This window comes from Monocercomonoides exilis, assembly GCF_001643675.1.
Source record: "Monocercomonoides exilis strain PA203 chromosome Unknown scaffold4-2303458, whole genome shotgun sequence".
Taxonomy (NCBI): domain Eukaryota; phylum Preaxostyla; order Oxymonadida; family Polymastigidae; genus Monocercomonoides; species Monocercomonoides exilis.
Window position 1 is genome coordinate 929796 of NW_027150549.1, and position 13527 is coordinate 943322.

The following is a 13527-nucleotide window of genomic DNA, read 5'->3' on the forward strand; positions in this document are numbered from 1 at the left end:
ATCAAAAAAGAAATTTTCAATGATTTTCAAAGGCAGGAAAATACTGAATCGAGACATTTTGTAGGAACAGGAAAATATCTGAAAAAGGCAAAATTTCATTGGAATACTGGTTAAGAATATTCTGAAGTGTGATTGATTCTAAATTAAGCTGGCAAATTGAAATGTTTGAAAAGTACAAAAATTGATGGAAAATATTAATTGCAATAAAGAAAAAGAAGATTACAAAAATAAGTTGATATGAAATAAGAGAGAGAAAAACGAGGATCATATGAATAAATGAACAAAGAAAAATCAAAAAAGAGAAAGAATAGAGGATATTGAATCAAAAATCAATTTCTTTCTGAAAAAATGGATAAAAGAAATTCCGCTGAAAAGAATTGCAGGAAAATATAGTTTTGAAGACTTAGCAAAGGATTGATTCAATATTTTTGAATGAGACAAAAGCAATTATATACAGCTTAAGAACGGCTGGATTTATTTCAAGGTGTATCAATTTTTCTAATTTTCATTTTTTTTAATTTCCATATTTTTACTGCAGGAGACAATGAATTTAGGTGAAGAAAACAAGGAAATTCTGGGTAAAATGAAACACTTTCATGAAGATGCACAAAGATGAAAAAGGAGCTGAATGATTAAGGAATTTCATTCAAACGGAATAAGCGAGGAAAGTTTAATTTCAAAAATGTTGAAGAAAAAAGAGGAAATCTATTAAAGATGGCAGTTTTTTGGAATAAATATAAAAATTGAATGAATAAGAAAAATGGAAATAAAAGCAGAGAATTGGATTTTGAAAATGGAAGTGGAGAAGGAAATGATAATTTTTGTTGTTTGGTTTGATAATGGGATATTAACTGAAATATGGGCTCATTAACCCATAATCTTCATTGAAACAATGATTCTTTTAGTTTTTCTTGTGTATTTATTCTCAGTTGTAAGTAGCAAAGAAAGAAATGACAAGCTGAAGAATGAGCATGATGTTTTCCATGCTCCTGAAATGGAGAAGAGTGGAATTTTGGAGAGGGGAAGTGTTGTTCAAATGTTCTGCGAAATTCACAACTCATCAGCTGAATTAAGGGCGATGTTGCTTGAAAAGCCAGATAATTGTGTGATGATTGAAATCAGAGCAGGATCATTGCTGCGGGTTGAGGGGAGTGTGTTAGCGAGAAAAAACGAGTGGAATGGTCATTATGTGAGAAATGGAGGGACATGCTGGCTGATAAACACGTCTTTGGGAATTGAGAATGGTCAGGAATGTGGAAAGATGGGGAGCATGGTGGAGATGGAAGAGGGTGACTTGTCTTCGTTATTTGTGAGAAATTGTGAGTTTGAGGATGTTGTGTTTTGTGGGAGCGGATGCAGTTTTCTTAGAGATGGCTCAGGAAGTTTTGAAGGAATCAAAAACTGTGTATTTGCGAATATCTCAAAGAAATTCATGGAAACGGATAAAATGCCGATTGAAAAAGTGTCGATGATGAAAATGGGTTCAATGGAAGATTGCCAAATTGAAAGATCGATGAATGTGCTGGAGGGAGAGATTGTGAGTGGAACAGAAGGATCTGGCTCTTTTTTATGCAACAATTGCACATTCCATTACAACGAAAGGGTGGATAGGAGAGTGAGAAATACAGAAAGAAATTCAACAACTCAAACACAGATATATAAGAATGCTGAATGGATTGGATGCAATGCTTCATGTGGTGGAGCACTTTATGTGCATGACAATTCGAGTGCAATGCTGACAGTTGAGAATTCATCTTTTGTGAAATGCAATGCTACATCTACAAGAGGAGGAGGGATATTTGCTTTGAAAATTGCTGAATGCACCGTGAAGCATTCCACATTTGTTGAGTGTTATTGTGTTGCATCAACAAATTATGGAGGTGCGGGAGTTGAAATCGAAGGAATATCGATCCAAGAAATTGTTGAGAACTGCTCATTCAAAGATGGTTGGTCAGGAAATGATGCTGGAGGGCTTGGAATTTGGAGTTCAAAGACTTTGAAAACAAAAGATTGTGTTTTGAATTGTTTTTTCCAAAATTGTAGTGTGCATTGTTCAACGAATTCTGATGGTGGAGGTTTTATTAATTGGGATACAATTGACAGAATTGCTTTGAGAAACTGCCTTTTTCAAGAGTGCTATTCAAATTGGAGAGGCGGAGCCGTAAGTGTAACCACAAATGGATATGATGGAAATCTTTTGTGGTTTTGCTTTTTCCACAATAACACAGCACCATATGGCAATGACATTTTTGTCTATGATAACGAAACAGCCACCCAAGTTGCTTTCTGTTATTCGACAAGAGCGGAAGGAGTGAGATATAATGCCAGTGGAACAGACAAAAGTGAATGGCTGCCGAATGAAGGAGGAAGAAGCAGATTTGTTTCTTCGAAAGATAGTCAAGAGAATGCGAAAGACGCATTTAGCTGTGGATTGAATGAAAGTTATGCATGCCTTACAATCAGTCATTGCCTTTCCCAAATGATTGAGGGGTTTGTTGAGGAAATCAAGGTACTTTCTGGAACAGTTGTGGAAGCCAAAGGAATTGATGTAGGGGAGAAAACAATAACTGTGAATGGAGTTTCTCCATCAGGCTCAGCCATTGAAACACAATTCGAGGGAAATGGATTGAGTCTGTTTTGTGTTGGAACAGGAAAATTGGTTGTGAGCGATCTATCTGTGATTCACAATTCTTCATTTGAAAACAACAGACAAAGCAGACTGGTTGAGGTTGAGGGAAGTGGGTTGATGGATGTGAAGAGAATGAATATATCGATGGATTCTGCTCATTCAGAAGAGAGGAGCATTCAGAATTCGCTTATGAAACTTGAAGGGGGAGAGTTGAAGATGAAAGATGTATTTTGGGGGAAAACATTCAGCTCCACAAGTTTGACATTACTTTCTCGGGAGGCAGCAATTTCGTTGACTCTGGATAACTTAACATTCAGCAACATCGTGAGGATAACAGCAGGATCATCGCTGATGAGTGTGAGTGAAGGATCATATTCGATAGCTCTTGAAGGATGCACGATTGATGGTTGTGGGAATGAAGACTGTGATTTTGGAGGGGGAATGATGGCTGAAGTGGGAAATGTTTGCTCATTGATGATGAATGGAGGTGTTGTTAAGAATTGTTATGCTTCGATCAATAAAGGGAAAGGAGGTGGAATTGGGCTGAAAGTGAGAGATATAAGTGCAGAGTTTCTTATTTCATCAGCATTTGAAGGAAACAGGGCCAAATGGGGAAGTGATATTTTTGTTGATTCGATCGATCTGGAGTCAACTGCAACAAGTGAGAAGATCACTTCATTGACTGCTTCCTTGGAAACGAAGAGCAAGATACAAGGATATGAAAACGGAGATGAGTCGTTCCCAATTCCGCTGTGTATTTATTTGTGGAACAACTTTTCTGCGCCAGCGTTTGTTGGAGGAGGATCGTTGAGCCATGATTTTTCGAAGTGTGGATTTGAAGAGTTTCCATGTTCATCCATTTCTAAGGCAGTGTCAATCCATTTTGAAGAGCAGAAAAAGAACATTGCTCTTCTTGAGCCATTTGTCTTTGAGGAAGAATTGGAGTTGACTTCGAATGAATGGAGCATTGTATCCAAAGAGAATGAAATGAAATGTGATGTCTCTGATCTGATACAAGGAACACAAAATGGATTGATAGAAATCTCAGTCGGTGCGTCGGTATCAGGCATCGTATTTTCATTGAAGAAATCGCTGATCTTTCATGAAAGTGTGTTTGAAGTTTATTCAGTGAAGCTCATTCTGAATGGATGTGGGATGGAAGGAGGGGCTGAGAGTATTTCTACAGTGTTTGTGAAAGCTGTTGGAGGGGTTGTGGATGTGATAAAGTTTGGAACAAAGAATATGAAAATTGGAGATTCATCGTTTTTCATTGTTGAAGGGAATGGAGAGAGTGTGCCTTTGATGAATATGACTCATTGCGATTTTGGAGAAATCACATTTAACGATGGGTGTGTTGTTGAGTGCCACAATGGAAATATCGAGAAGATAACGGGATGCACATTTTCATCGATTACTCGTTCGAAGGGAAGTGGAGGATGCATAAGTGTATTGAACAATGATGTTGGAAGTGATTACAAAGTGAAAATAAATGACTGCACATTTGAAGGATGTTCTGTTGTTGGAGAGGAAGAAGAGATTGGAGGAGGTGCACTCTTTTGTGAGGAATCTTCGAAAACAAATCTTTTGATAAATTTGTGTTCGTTTTATTGTTGCACAGCTCCATATGAAGGGGAAGGCATTGGATATGGAGGAGGAATAATGTTGAGCTTGCTGAGTGAATCGAGTGAGGCAGATTTTGAGATATCCTCGCCGACTTTTTCATCTGGCAAGCCAAACAATGCAAAATATGGAAAGGACTTGTTTATTTCATCTCCATCGCTTACAAAAAGCGTTAAAAATGAAACTCTGCCTTTTGTGAAAGATAGATTGGAGATGCTGACAGAAGACTCTCTGATGGGATATGATGGAGAAAACAAAGAGTGTGCAATCCCGCTGATCTATTTCTGGAAATCTATTGAAACGAGCGTGCATATTGCAGAGAAAGGATATGATGTAGTTGTGTGTGGGTTGTTGGAGTATCCATGCGCTTCTGTTGATTATGGAATGAATAGGATAGGCAATTCATCAGTTGGACAGATCATAATTCATGGCGTTTGTAACGTGAGGAGCGAAATGAGTGTGAGTGGGATGAAGTTGGAAGGAACAAATCGGGAATCAGACAAAATCCAATTTGTTCAATCACTTGAAGGGAATGGGAATGCTGTTGTTGAATGCAAAGGGGTTGTTCAGTTCAATGAAGTTGGAATTCTGATCCCCAGTGCCTTTGACAACCAAGCAAGCATCCTCATCAAGGCAGGATCAAATGCAATCAAAATGAGTGTTGCGTGCAGTTCGATTCACACAAGCGACAATGCTGAGGATGAATTGTCATTTGTGTTGATCAGTGCAGAAAAAGGAATTGTTGAGATTGAAAAGACAAACATCGCAGGATTGTCATCGATGTGTGAGATCATGAGTGTATCAACAGATTGCGCGACAGCAATGAACAATGTGATATTTGAAGATATTTCATTGAGTGGGAAAAGTGCAATTGCGATGAGTGAAAGTGTAATTTCTGGAAGCAAAAATGATAATGAAGGAGAAATATGGAATATTCTTTTTAAGCAATGTTCGTTTGTGAATGTGAAGCACAGTGTGTCAAATAACCCTTCATTGCTTTGTTTTGATGTGCCGAATGAAGTGAGACTGAAAATGGATAATTCGACAATTGATAAATGTGTATCGACAAGCTCGAATGAAGGAGGAGGAATATTTTTCCTCCACAATGAGAGGGGAAAGCTGGAAATGAACCACACGAATGTGACAGAATGTTACTGCTCGAACATTGGGAGAGGAGGAGGGATATTTTTGAAATCACAAAGTGTTGCACAGAAGGCGTTGCCATTTGTGCTATCGAACATCACATTCAAAGGGAATGTTGCATCGAAAGGGAGAGATGTGTTTGTGAAGTGCACAGACCTTGACTCGCAGATAAGTGAATCACAGTTCCTGATAAACTTTGGGGAGCCATTTGTGAAGGATCTGGCGATCTGGGGATGCACAGCAGACAATTATGGGGATGAAGAGGATCTACTGGGGAGGGTATATGTGTTCAGGAGCGAATTCATATTTGTGTCATTGATTGTGGAGAACAGCAGCGACAGCAAAAATTGTGGGGAACTGAAGGGCACATGCTCATCACTGAATGTTGGGGTGAGCCACATCATCCCATCAGATTATTCACAGCTGTATATTTGGAATGAGACAGCTTTGAGAGATTCTTGTTCTGCTCAAAAAGTGACAATCAAATCGATGGAATCTGGGCTGAGCGCAGACATTTCTGTTTGTGGAATGGACATTGGGAATGAGAGCATTATTTCAACATCAGAATCTGTTCGATTTGAGAGAGTGCAATTTGTCTTTGATGCGATGCAGAGTGTTGTCTGCTCGTGCCTGATGCTCCAATTGAATGGATCGCTCTTTCTGGATTCAGTCTCATTTGTGGAAAATAGTGAATCATCTGGAAATTCGATTGCCTTTCATGATTTTTCCATTCTGATTGTTGAAGATGGTGTTGTTGAGGCAGAGAAGTGCAGTGCATGGGGGTTTGTGCTGTCAAAGCCTGCATTTTGGATCCAGAAATCCGAAAGCGCTGTTTTTGAAGATCTGACGATTCATGAAATGCGTTGCACGGGATCCATGATCGAGTGTGGCCTTATTCAGAAAATAAGTGTTTCGAAGCTTGTGGCATCAAACATCACTCTGCAAAGTGAATGTGTGATTTCAACTGATAATGGTCCTTCATTGGCTTTCATATCGCTTCAACTCTCATCTTTTGAAAATATCAGCAGATCGACTTCTGGCCCTTGTATTACAAGTGTGTCTCATTCCACTTCCACGGTCGAAATGCACAACTGCTCATGCCACAAATGCACATCAGGAACAAATAAAGGAAGCCTTATTTCTGCAATTTCAGTGAAAAATTTGTTGATCAACTCCTGCTTGTTTGAGGGATCTCTATTTGAAAATATCGATTTGAATAAATTCAGCAGTGAAATATGCAGATGGAATGGATCGCTTGTGGAGATGGTGAGCAGCACAGCAGCGATGAAAGACACCTCCTTTGCCAACTCGCCTGAGGGAGGCCTGTCTGTGTGTGGAGGGAGCACAACCATCGAGAAAGGAGAGTTTGCCAACAATAATCCATCAATCGAAGGATACCCATCAGCAAGAAGAAACATTGTGTGTGGCGATGCAGGATCGCTGGATGTGATGAGTTTGAAAGGCGGAGATGGGGTGCTGCCCAACACCTCGATGTGGATTCTGAATGAAGGGTGCACTGTGAGAGGGATGGCTGAAGAAAGAGAATCTGTTTTCTTTATTCCGCGGCTGGATGGTGTGGAGGCTGAAGACGATGGAGGCGAGACAACATTGAAGTTCCACGGATCGCTTCTCTTGCCGTGCAACCTGTGGTTCCAGATGGCAACCACCATTGGGTCAGCCTCGTCGATGGCAGCTCGCCAGTTCGAGGCAGACGGGTTTGTGAGTGAGGGCGAGGCTGTGGGGGTGCTGCCATCAGGCGCCATCCGCTCTGCTCCAGAAGAGGCAGAAGTGTCTGTGTGCATTCTGTTTGGAAGAATAGACTCTCCTTCATCAACCGAATCGTTTGTTCTGAAGAATAGAAGCGAATCTGAACTAAAAGGAGATGGAAGAATTGTTGAGGGAGGAAAAGAAGGGAAATCATTTTGGCCGATTGTTGTTGTTGTTTTAGTTGTTGTTTTATTGTTTGTAATCATTGTTTCTGTGATATTGGCAGTCAGATGGAGAAAACAAAAGAGACGAACAGAAGAGCTGGAGGTGATTGTGGAAGACACAGTGAAGAAGGATCCAAAAGCATTTGAGATGGTGACGATGGAGATATCACCAGAGGAACAATGGAGAAGAGCAGAGAGGGAAGCTGAGAAAAAGAATGAAGAGAGGATAAAGAAAAGGGTGTATGATACGAATATACAACATTCAGAGTCATCTGAACATCTTCTATCTGAGAGTGGCTCAACAGAATACATTTTGGGGAGAGATTCAGACAAGATTCCTCAATGGGCATTGGAGAAGGTTGATGATGAGGAAGAGACGAGGAAAAGAACGCCATCTCCATCCATTTCATCCACTTCAACCACGGACACTTCAGACACAGAATCCACTTTTGTTCGAGGGGAAGATCTATGCCCCACTACTTCATCGATGTCGAATCTGGTGGATGCAATGGCCTGTTCATCGCCTCACGAGAAATTGATTGTAGATTTGAGGGATTCATTGTTCATGCTGCTTCATGGAAGGAATGAGAAAAAAGAGATGGCAATTGGCACGCTTCAGGAGAGAGAATATACAGCTGTCCAAATCCTGTTCTGGGTGGCTAATCTTGCACTCCACTCCTTTGATGAAATGGACAACCCACTTCAATCTCTTGCCAATCTAAGTCCGCACATTGTTCTCTTCTCAGAGCATATGGTGATTTGCATTGTGATGCACTCAGACTTATTGTCTGATGATGACTCAGATTCATCATCCATCTCTTCGTCAACTGTTGTGACTTCTGCAAGTGATGATGAAAGTGACTCTCTTCCTTCTTCAGCCTTTGAGGATGAAGATGATTTCAAAAAAGAGTGTCTGAGGTGGAAGGCACCCGAGCTGCTGATCAACAAGAAGATGGGGGCAACAAAGGAATCTGTTGCCTTTTCGATCGGGATGATGCTGTGGGAGTGCTTGACGCTGAAGATCCCATTTGGGGAGTATGAGGCCGAGGTGGCGGGGCAGAAGATTATGAATGGAGAGAGGCCAAAAATCGAAGCAATCCAAAAACAAACGCTGAAAGCAATCATAAAAGGATGCATCGCAGGCGAAGCACCAGAGAGATATTCCTTGTCTGCACTGAAGCGCGAATTCATCCAGCTCTTTCCGCCAGGAGCTGTGATGCTCACAATATCTGATGCAGTGGATTATGACGAACCGTCCGTTCAAGATCAAACGCAATACAGGACTGTCCCAGAAAGCCAAAGTATTACCAATCCCTGAATGGATACATGCACATATTCCAGAAAGTTGTGCACTTCTGATATCCTCACAGAATTGGCATCGCTGATGTGAATTATCGCAAAGGATGGTGCACGAAGCACGAAGCACGAAGGATGTTGAAGGCATTTTATTTCTTGCAAGATTTCCGTTTATCCTCTTATCGCAATTATGTGTTCTTCTTCTTTTGTTTTTTTAATATATTTTCATATCACAAGATTTTGTATTTGCCTTTTTCCGAAACACATAGTTCAGCATTGAATGGACTGCAAATATGCAAAATCCCAGATTATTTCTCTTTTTCATTTGCATTCAAAACTTTAAAAATGTTCATCAACTGATGCCGCAATACTGCCAATAGGAAGACGACTGCAATCATAAGAATAAATAATAAAGCAATACGTTTCATGTTGTAACAGTACGCACCGTCCAATGCAATTGTCTTTCCATCTCCATAAGAATGGCATGATGCAGAATACAAATCCCCATTGCTGTTCGTTCGCTTGTCTGCTCCTTTGATCTAATTGCTTCAGAATACTCAATAATGCGGTAGTAAGAAAAAAACCTTCGAGATGGCCTCTTTGTGGAAGGCATTGCTATGCTTTCTCATCATCGAATAAAAAAGCTCAAACCCCAAAGGAGCACCAAATAAAGAGAAGCATGACGCAGAAATGCTCTGCACGGAAGAAGAAACAAAGTCCATTCTTTTTGCATTCAGCTGCACTTTCGAAACAATGGAGAAAAAAAATACTTGTTTCCATTTTGCATAAACGTATTGCATTGCCATCTCCAGAAGCAAATCCATTGCCATTTAATAGATTTTCGTGCCCTCGCTCAAGAATCTCGAGAATTTCGCTTCCTTTTTTTTTCACATCTCAATAAATGTTTCCAGTAGCAGTCCTTATCCCTCACAATTCCTTCTTCTCCTATTGTCCATTCTTTCGCAAAATTTTAGTTCTCTCATGTTCCTGCTCACCTTTAGCCTCAAATAGCCTCAGGAATTCTTCTCTTCAGTCAAAACAAAATAAAACAAAATAAAGGTCTTTTCCTTTTTTTTGTTTTGCTTTGTTCACTGAAATGAAAGCTACCTGTAGATGCATTGGCAAATGTCAAAAAGTCATCATTTACGTGATAAAGGAGCTTATATTTCTTATCCGCTTGACAATTGAGAAGATGAAGATGAATCTGTAACAAGAATGTAAGTTAAATTTTTTGTGTTGAAAATGGAATTTTTAATTTGTTTCAATTTATTTTCGAAAATGTTATGAGACCAAAAAGGATGTCAATAATTAACTATGATCGAAATGAAATATAAATTTTTTATTTTTTTGATATTTTGATAAAAATGGATACTCACATACGTTTTAAAGAAATGCAAATGACAGAAATTGAAGTTGAAAATACAGAATTGAAGAAACATATTATGGAGATTCAAGGTGACATCAATAAAGCCTCCTCTGAATTAAAACAATTGAAAATGGATTTTGATGCTTGTTATTTTTCTGATTTTTTGATTTTTTATAATGAAATGTTTTTGAATTAAAATTAGAAAGATCTTGGAGAGATTGAATGCGAAAGGAAAAGATTGGAAGATGAACTTTGTTCTTTGAAAGAAGATGTTCGCCCAGCTCAATACGTTGGGAAAAGAATACGTGAACTGTATCGTTTATTTTTCCAAATACATTGATACGTTTTATTTTGCGATTATTTGAACCTCTCAAGGTACATCGAAATTAATTCTAAAAAAATTGAAAAATCTGACGAATTCGACGAACAGCGAGAACTTGATGAAATTAATAAGATGAACATACCAACTGTTATGGAGGCTTTTGGGTTTGCTTCATCTATTTTAAATTTAAGATATTTTTTTATTCACTTTTCTTCAAAAAATATTTCATAAATCGAAATTAATCTTGTCTGTAATCTTTTTTCTTCTTTGGTTTAAATGTAATATGTTTACACAGCCAAGAGCTGCATATTTTAAAATCGTTTCGAGATAACTATGAGACTTTAGTTGTTGCTGAAGCACTGAGAGAAAAAGAAAATGATACTAACTTAATTAGAAAATTACAGGATGAAGTTAAAAAACTTGTATGTCAAAAATATTTATTCAATAATTGCATATTATTTACTGTCATCTTTGTGCAAAACTGTTCAATTTATGCATGGATTTTTCTTTTCTTTTCTTTCTTTCTTTCTTTCTTTTTGTATTCATATTCATGTGTATCTTTTTTGGAAATGAATGTCCAAAATTAAATTAGAGGGAACTTGTCACAAAAATGACACTTGAAAAATCAGAAGCACTCGATAAAGCAGACATTCCTAAAAGGATAGCTATTGACACTGCACACGTTACCATTGATGTGCTTAAAGAAGGTCTGCACCAAAGTATCAATAAACAAAATAAAAATAGAAGAATTGATATTCACAAAAAATTGATTTCTATCGTTGTTTTTTCTGACAATTTTGTTGAACGCAGATAATACGAGTTTGATTGAGCAATTACTTTCAATGAAGCAGGAATTGTGCAAAATTAGAGAGGCCATAAGCGAATCGGAAAAGACGATTCACATACAGCAAATGAAGATGAGGCAAATTGGGCAATACGAGGCACGCACTTATTATTATCATTATTGTTTTCATTTTCGAAATTTTAATAATATTTGTGAATATGAACAATCTGGTCGATGTTATTATAAAATTTTTTCTTTCTTTCTTTCTTTCTTTAAATGTTACACCTTCTTACAGGCCCAACTGCACTCACAGAAAATGCAGCAAGCGCACCGAATCCAGCAGCTTCTTAACCATGTCAGCCAGCAACAGGCTGAACGGAGGCAGATTGAAGACTACATCGGAGAAGTGGAAGCTGAATGTGATAGATTTGAACGAGAGCTGGAGGAGATCAACGAAGCTGTTGATTCGATGAAGGCGGAGCAGCCGAGGCAGAAGATGAAGGAGGAGAATGCGCGCATCGGCGAAATGGAGGCGAAGCTGAAGGAGACAGACGAGAAGATGGCAAAGGCCAAAATTGAGCTGAGGAAGGCACAGCAAGCAGGGGAGATTGTGATGAAAAAGAACAAAGAGATGAAGAACGAGTACGACAAGCTTTTTGAGTCAGCGACTGAAGCAAAGAAGCGGTTCTTGTCGGGACGAGACGATGACGACGAAGAAAGCGGACTAGCAAACGACAGAAAGAAAGGAAAAATGGCTGCAAGATCGCTTTCTTCTGCAGCTTCCTCTTCGTCTTCTTCTTCGTCAGCGAGAAGAGGGCTGAGATGGATGCGGACTGCAAAAGAGCGAGAAGCTCTTATAAAGCGTGTTGAGGCACGACTGAAGCGAGGCGAAGAGAAACGCGAGGAAGAGAAAAGAAGAAGGGAGAAGTTTGAAGGTATTTTTGCGTTTGGAAGAAACGAAAATGCAACTGATGCTGGATTGGACAAAAAACAAGGTGGAGAAGGAGAGAAAGAGGAAATAACGAAAGTTGGAGTTGGGAAAGGAAAAGAAAAGAAGGCGAAAACGGGGTTGGAAAAGGAAGGAGATGAAAAGGAAGAAGAGTTACCTGATGAAGGAAGGGTGTATGTGTCTGGGATTGTGAGTGAGATGCCTGCGACAGAGCGGGTGTACCAGCGGATTGTGGGGATGCAGAGGACGAAGATAAGAACACTGACAGACGAAGTGAGGAGGCTGATGGCAGAGGAAAGGAGGAGTGTGATTGAGGAGGAGTCGCACAGAATGGAAAGGGCTCGCTACGAAACAGAGATCGCTGCACTGAAAATGGACATGGTGTGTTGTTGAGAGGTTGTTAGATGGATGTGTTTTCAACATATTGCTTTCTATTTTTTTTAAAAAAAATCTTCATTGAAATGGGATTTTTCTTTTCTTTTCTTTTCTTTCTTTTATATATATATTTTTCAATTGCTTTCATAACAATAATTCCATGAACATTTGAATTCCTTTTCTTCGACATATCAGAAACGACAAGAAGAGATCAAAAAGCTCTCCACTCTTTTCACTTCTCCGTCTTTATCTTCAATTGCTGGCTCTGGACTCTCCTCATCTTCATCGTCTTCTATTCAATCATCATCGCTTTCATCAGCCTCATCATCATTGGCTTCTTCAGCAATGCCTTCTTCTTCCTCTTCGTCATCATCGTCCTTCTCTGCTTCTGCTGGTTCGCTTTCTCCATCTTCCCATCTTCTCCATCGCACAACTGACACAATAGAAAGATCATCTGTTCATCAGCGTGCACAGACAATTCCTCTTCAGGAACTTATTGCTCTGATTAAAAGGAATGACGAATTGGAAGAGTTGTATAAACAAATGAAGGTTTGAATAGTCTTTTTTCATTTCTCTTTCTCTTTCATTCTCACTTAAATTTTCATTGTCTATTCTTTTTTCTCTTTTCAGACAACACTTGCCGTGAATGAGACGATTACAGCTGCTTATGAGCGTCTTCTTTCCACTTCTTCTTCTTCTTCTTCTGTAACATCTTCGAGCACACCTTCACTTTCAGCAACTTGATTGTCATTTGTTGAATACTTCTTTCAATATTGTTTTTGCATTCTTAGAGATATGAATTGAAGAAAAATTCCATTGATAAGAATGATAGGAAAAGGATCATTTCGCAAGATGGAGTTGAATGGTGTTCTTTCATTGTTGTTTTCATTGAAAACCGTACCAAAAGAAAAGGAGGAAATATTGAAGTCAATATAACTAAGTATCTGAAACAACATTTGTGAAATCACAAGAGAAGAAAAGGCATAATTGAATATTTATGATCATTTGAAAGCAATTCAAATCATTTGGCTTTCCCTTCGGAACAGCGAATGTTGGCGCAAATTCAATGTCATGAAGGTTGCATCAATCGTCCAAAATGGAATCATTTTTAT

At 38.9% G+C, this 13527-nt stretch overlaps 2 protein-coding genes across 2 annotated transcripts; both read left to right on the top strand.

Annotated features, from left to right (window-relative positions):
• Positions 1–892: 892 nt before the first annotated feature.
• MONOS_4118 (uncharacterized protein) lies at positions 893–8641 on the top strand (the record flags this gene model as incomplete). The annotated part of the gene is made up of 1 exon (XM_067874165.1): positions 893–8641. One exon carries the CDS (start codon positions 893–895, stop codon positions 8639–8641), a length of 7749 nt encoding a protein of 2582 aa, XP_067734684.1.
• Positions 8642–9954: 1313 nt separating this feature from the next.
• On the top strand, positions 9955–13159 carry MONOS_4117 (uncharacterized protein; the record flags this gene model as incomplete). The annotated part of the gene is made up of 9 exons (XM_067874164.1): positions 9955–10127; positions 10188–10297; positions 10361–10471; positions 10603–10729; positions 10900–11014; positions 11118–11248; positions 11387–12421; positions 12611–12964; positions 13046–13159. Exons 1-9 carry the CDS (start codon positions 9984–9986, stop codon positions 13157–13159), a joined length of 2241 nt encoding a protein of 746 aa, XP_067734685.1. The 5' UTR covers positions 9955–9983.
• Positions 13160–13527: the final 368 nt, after the last annotated feature.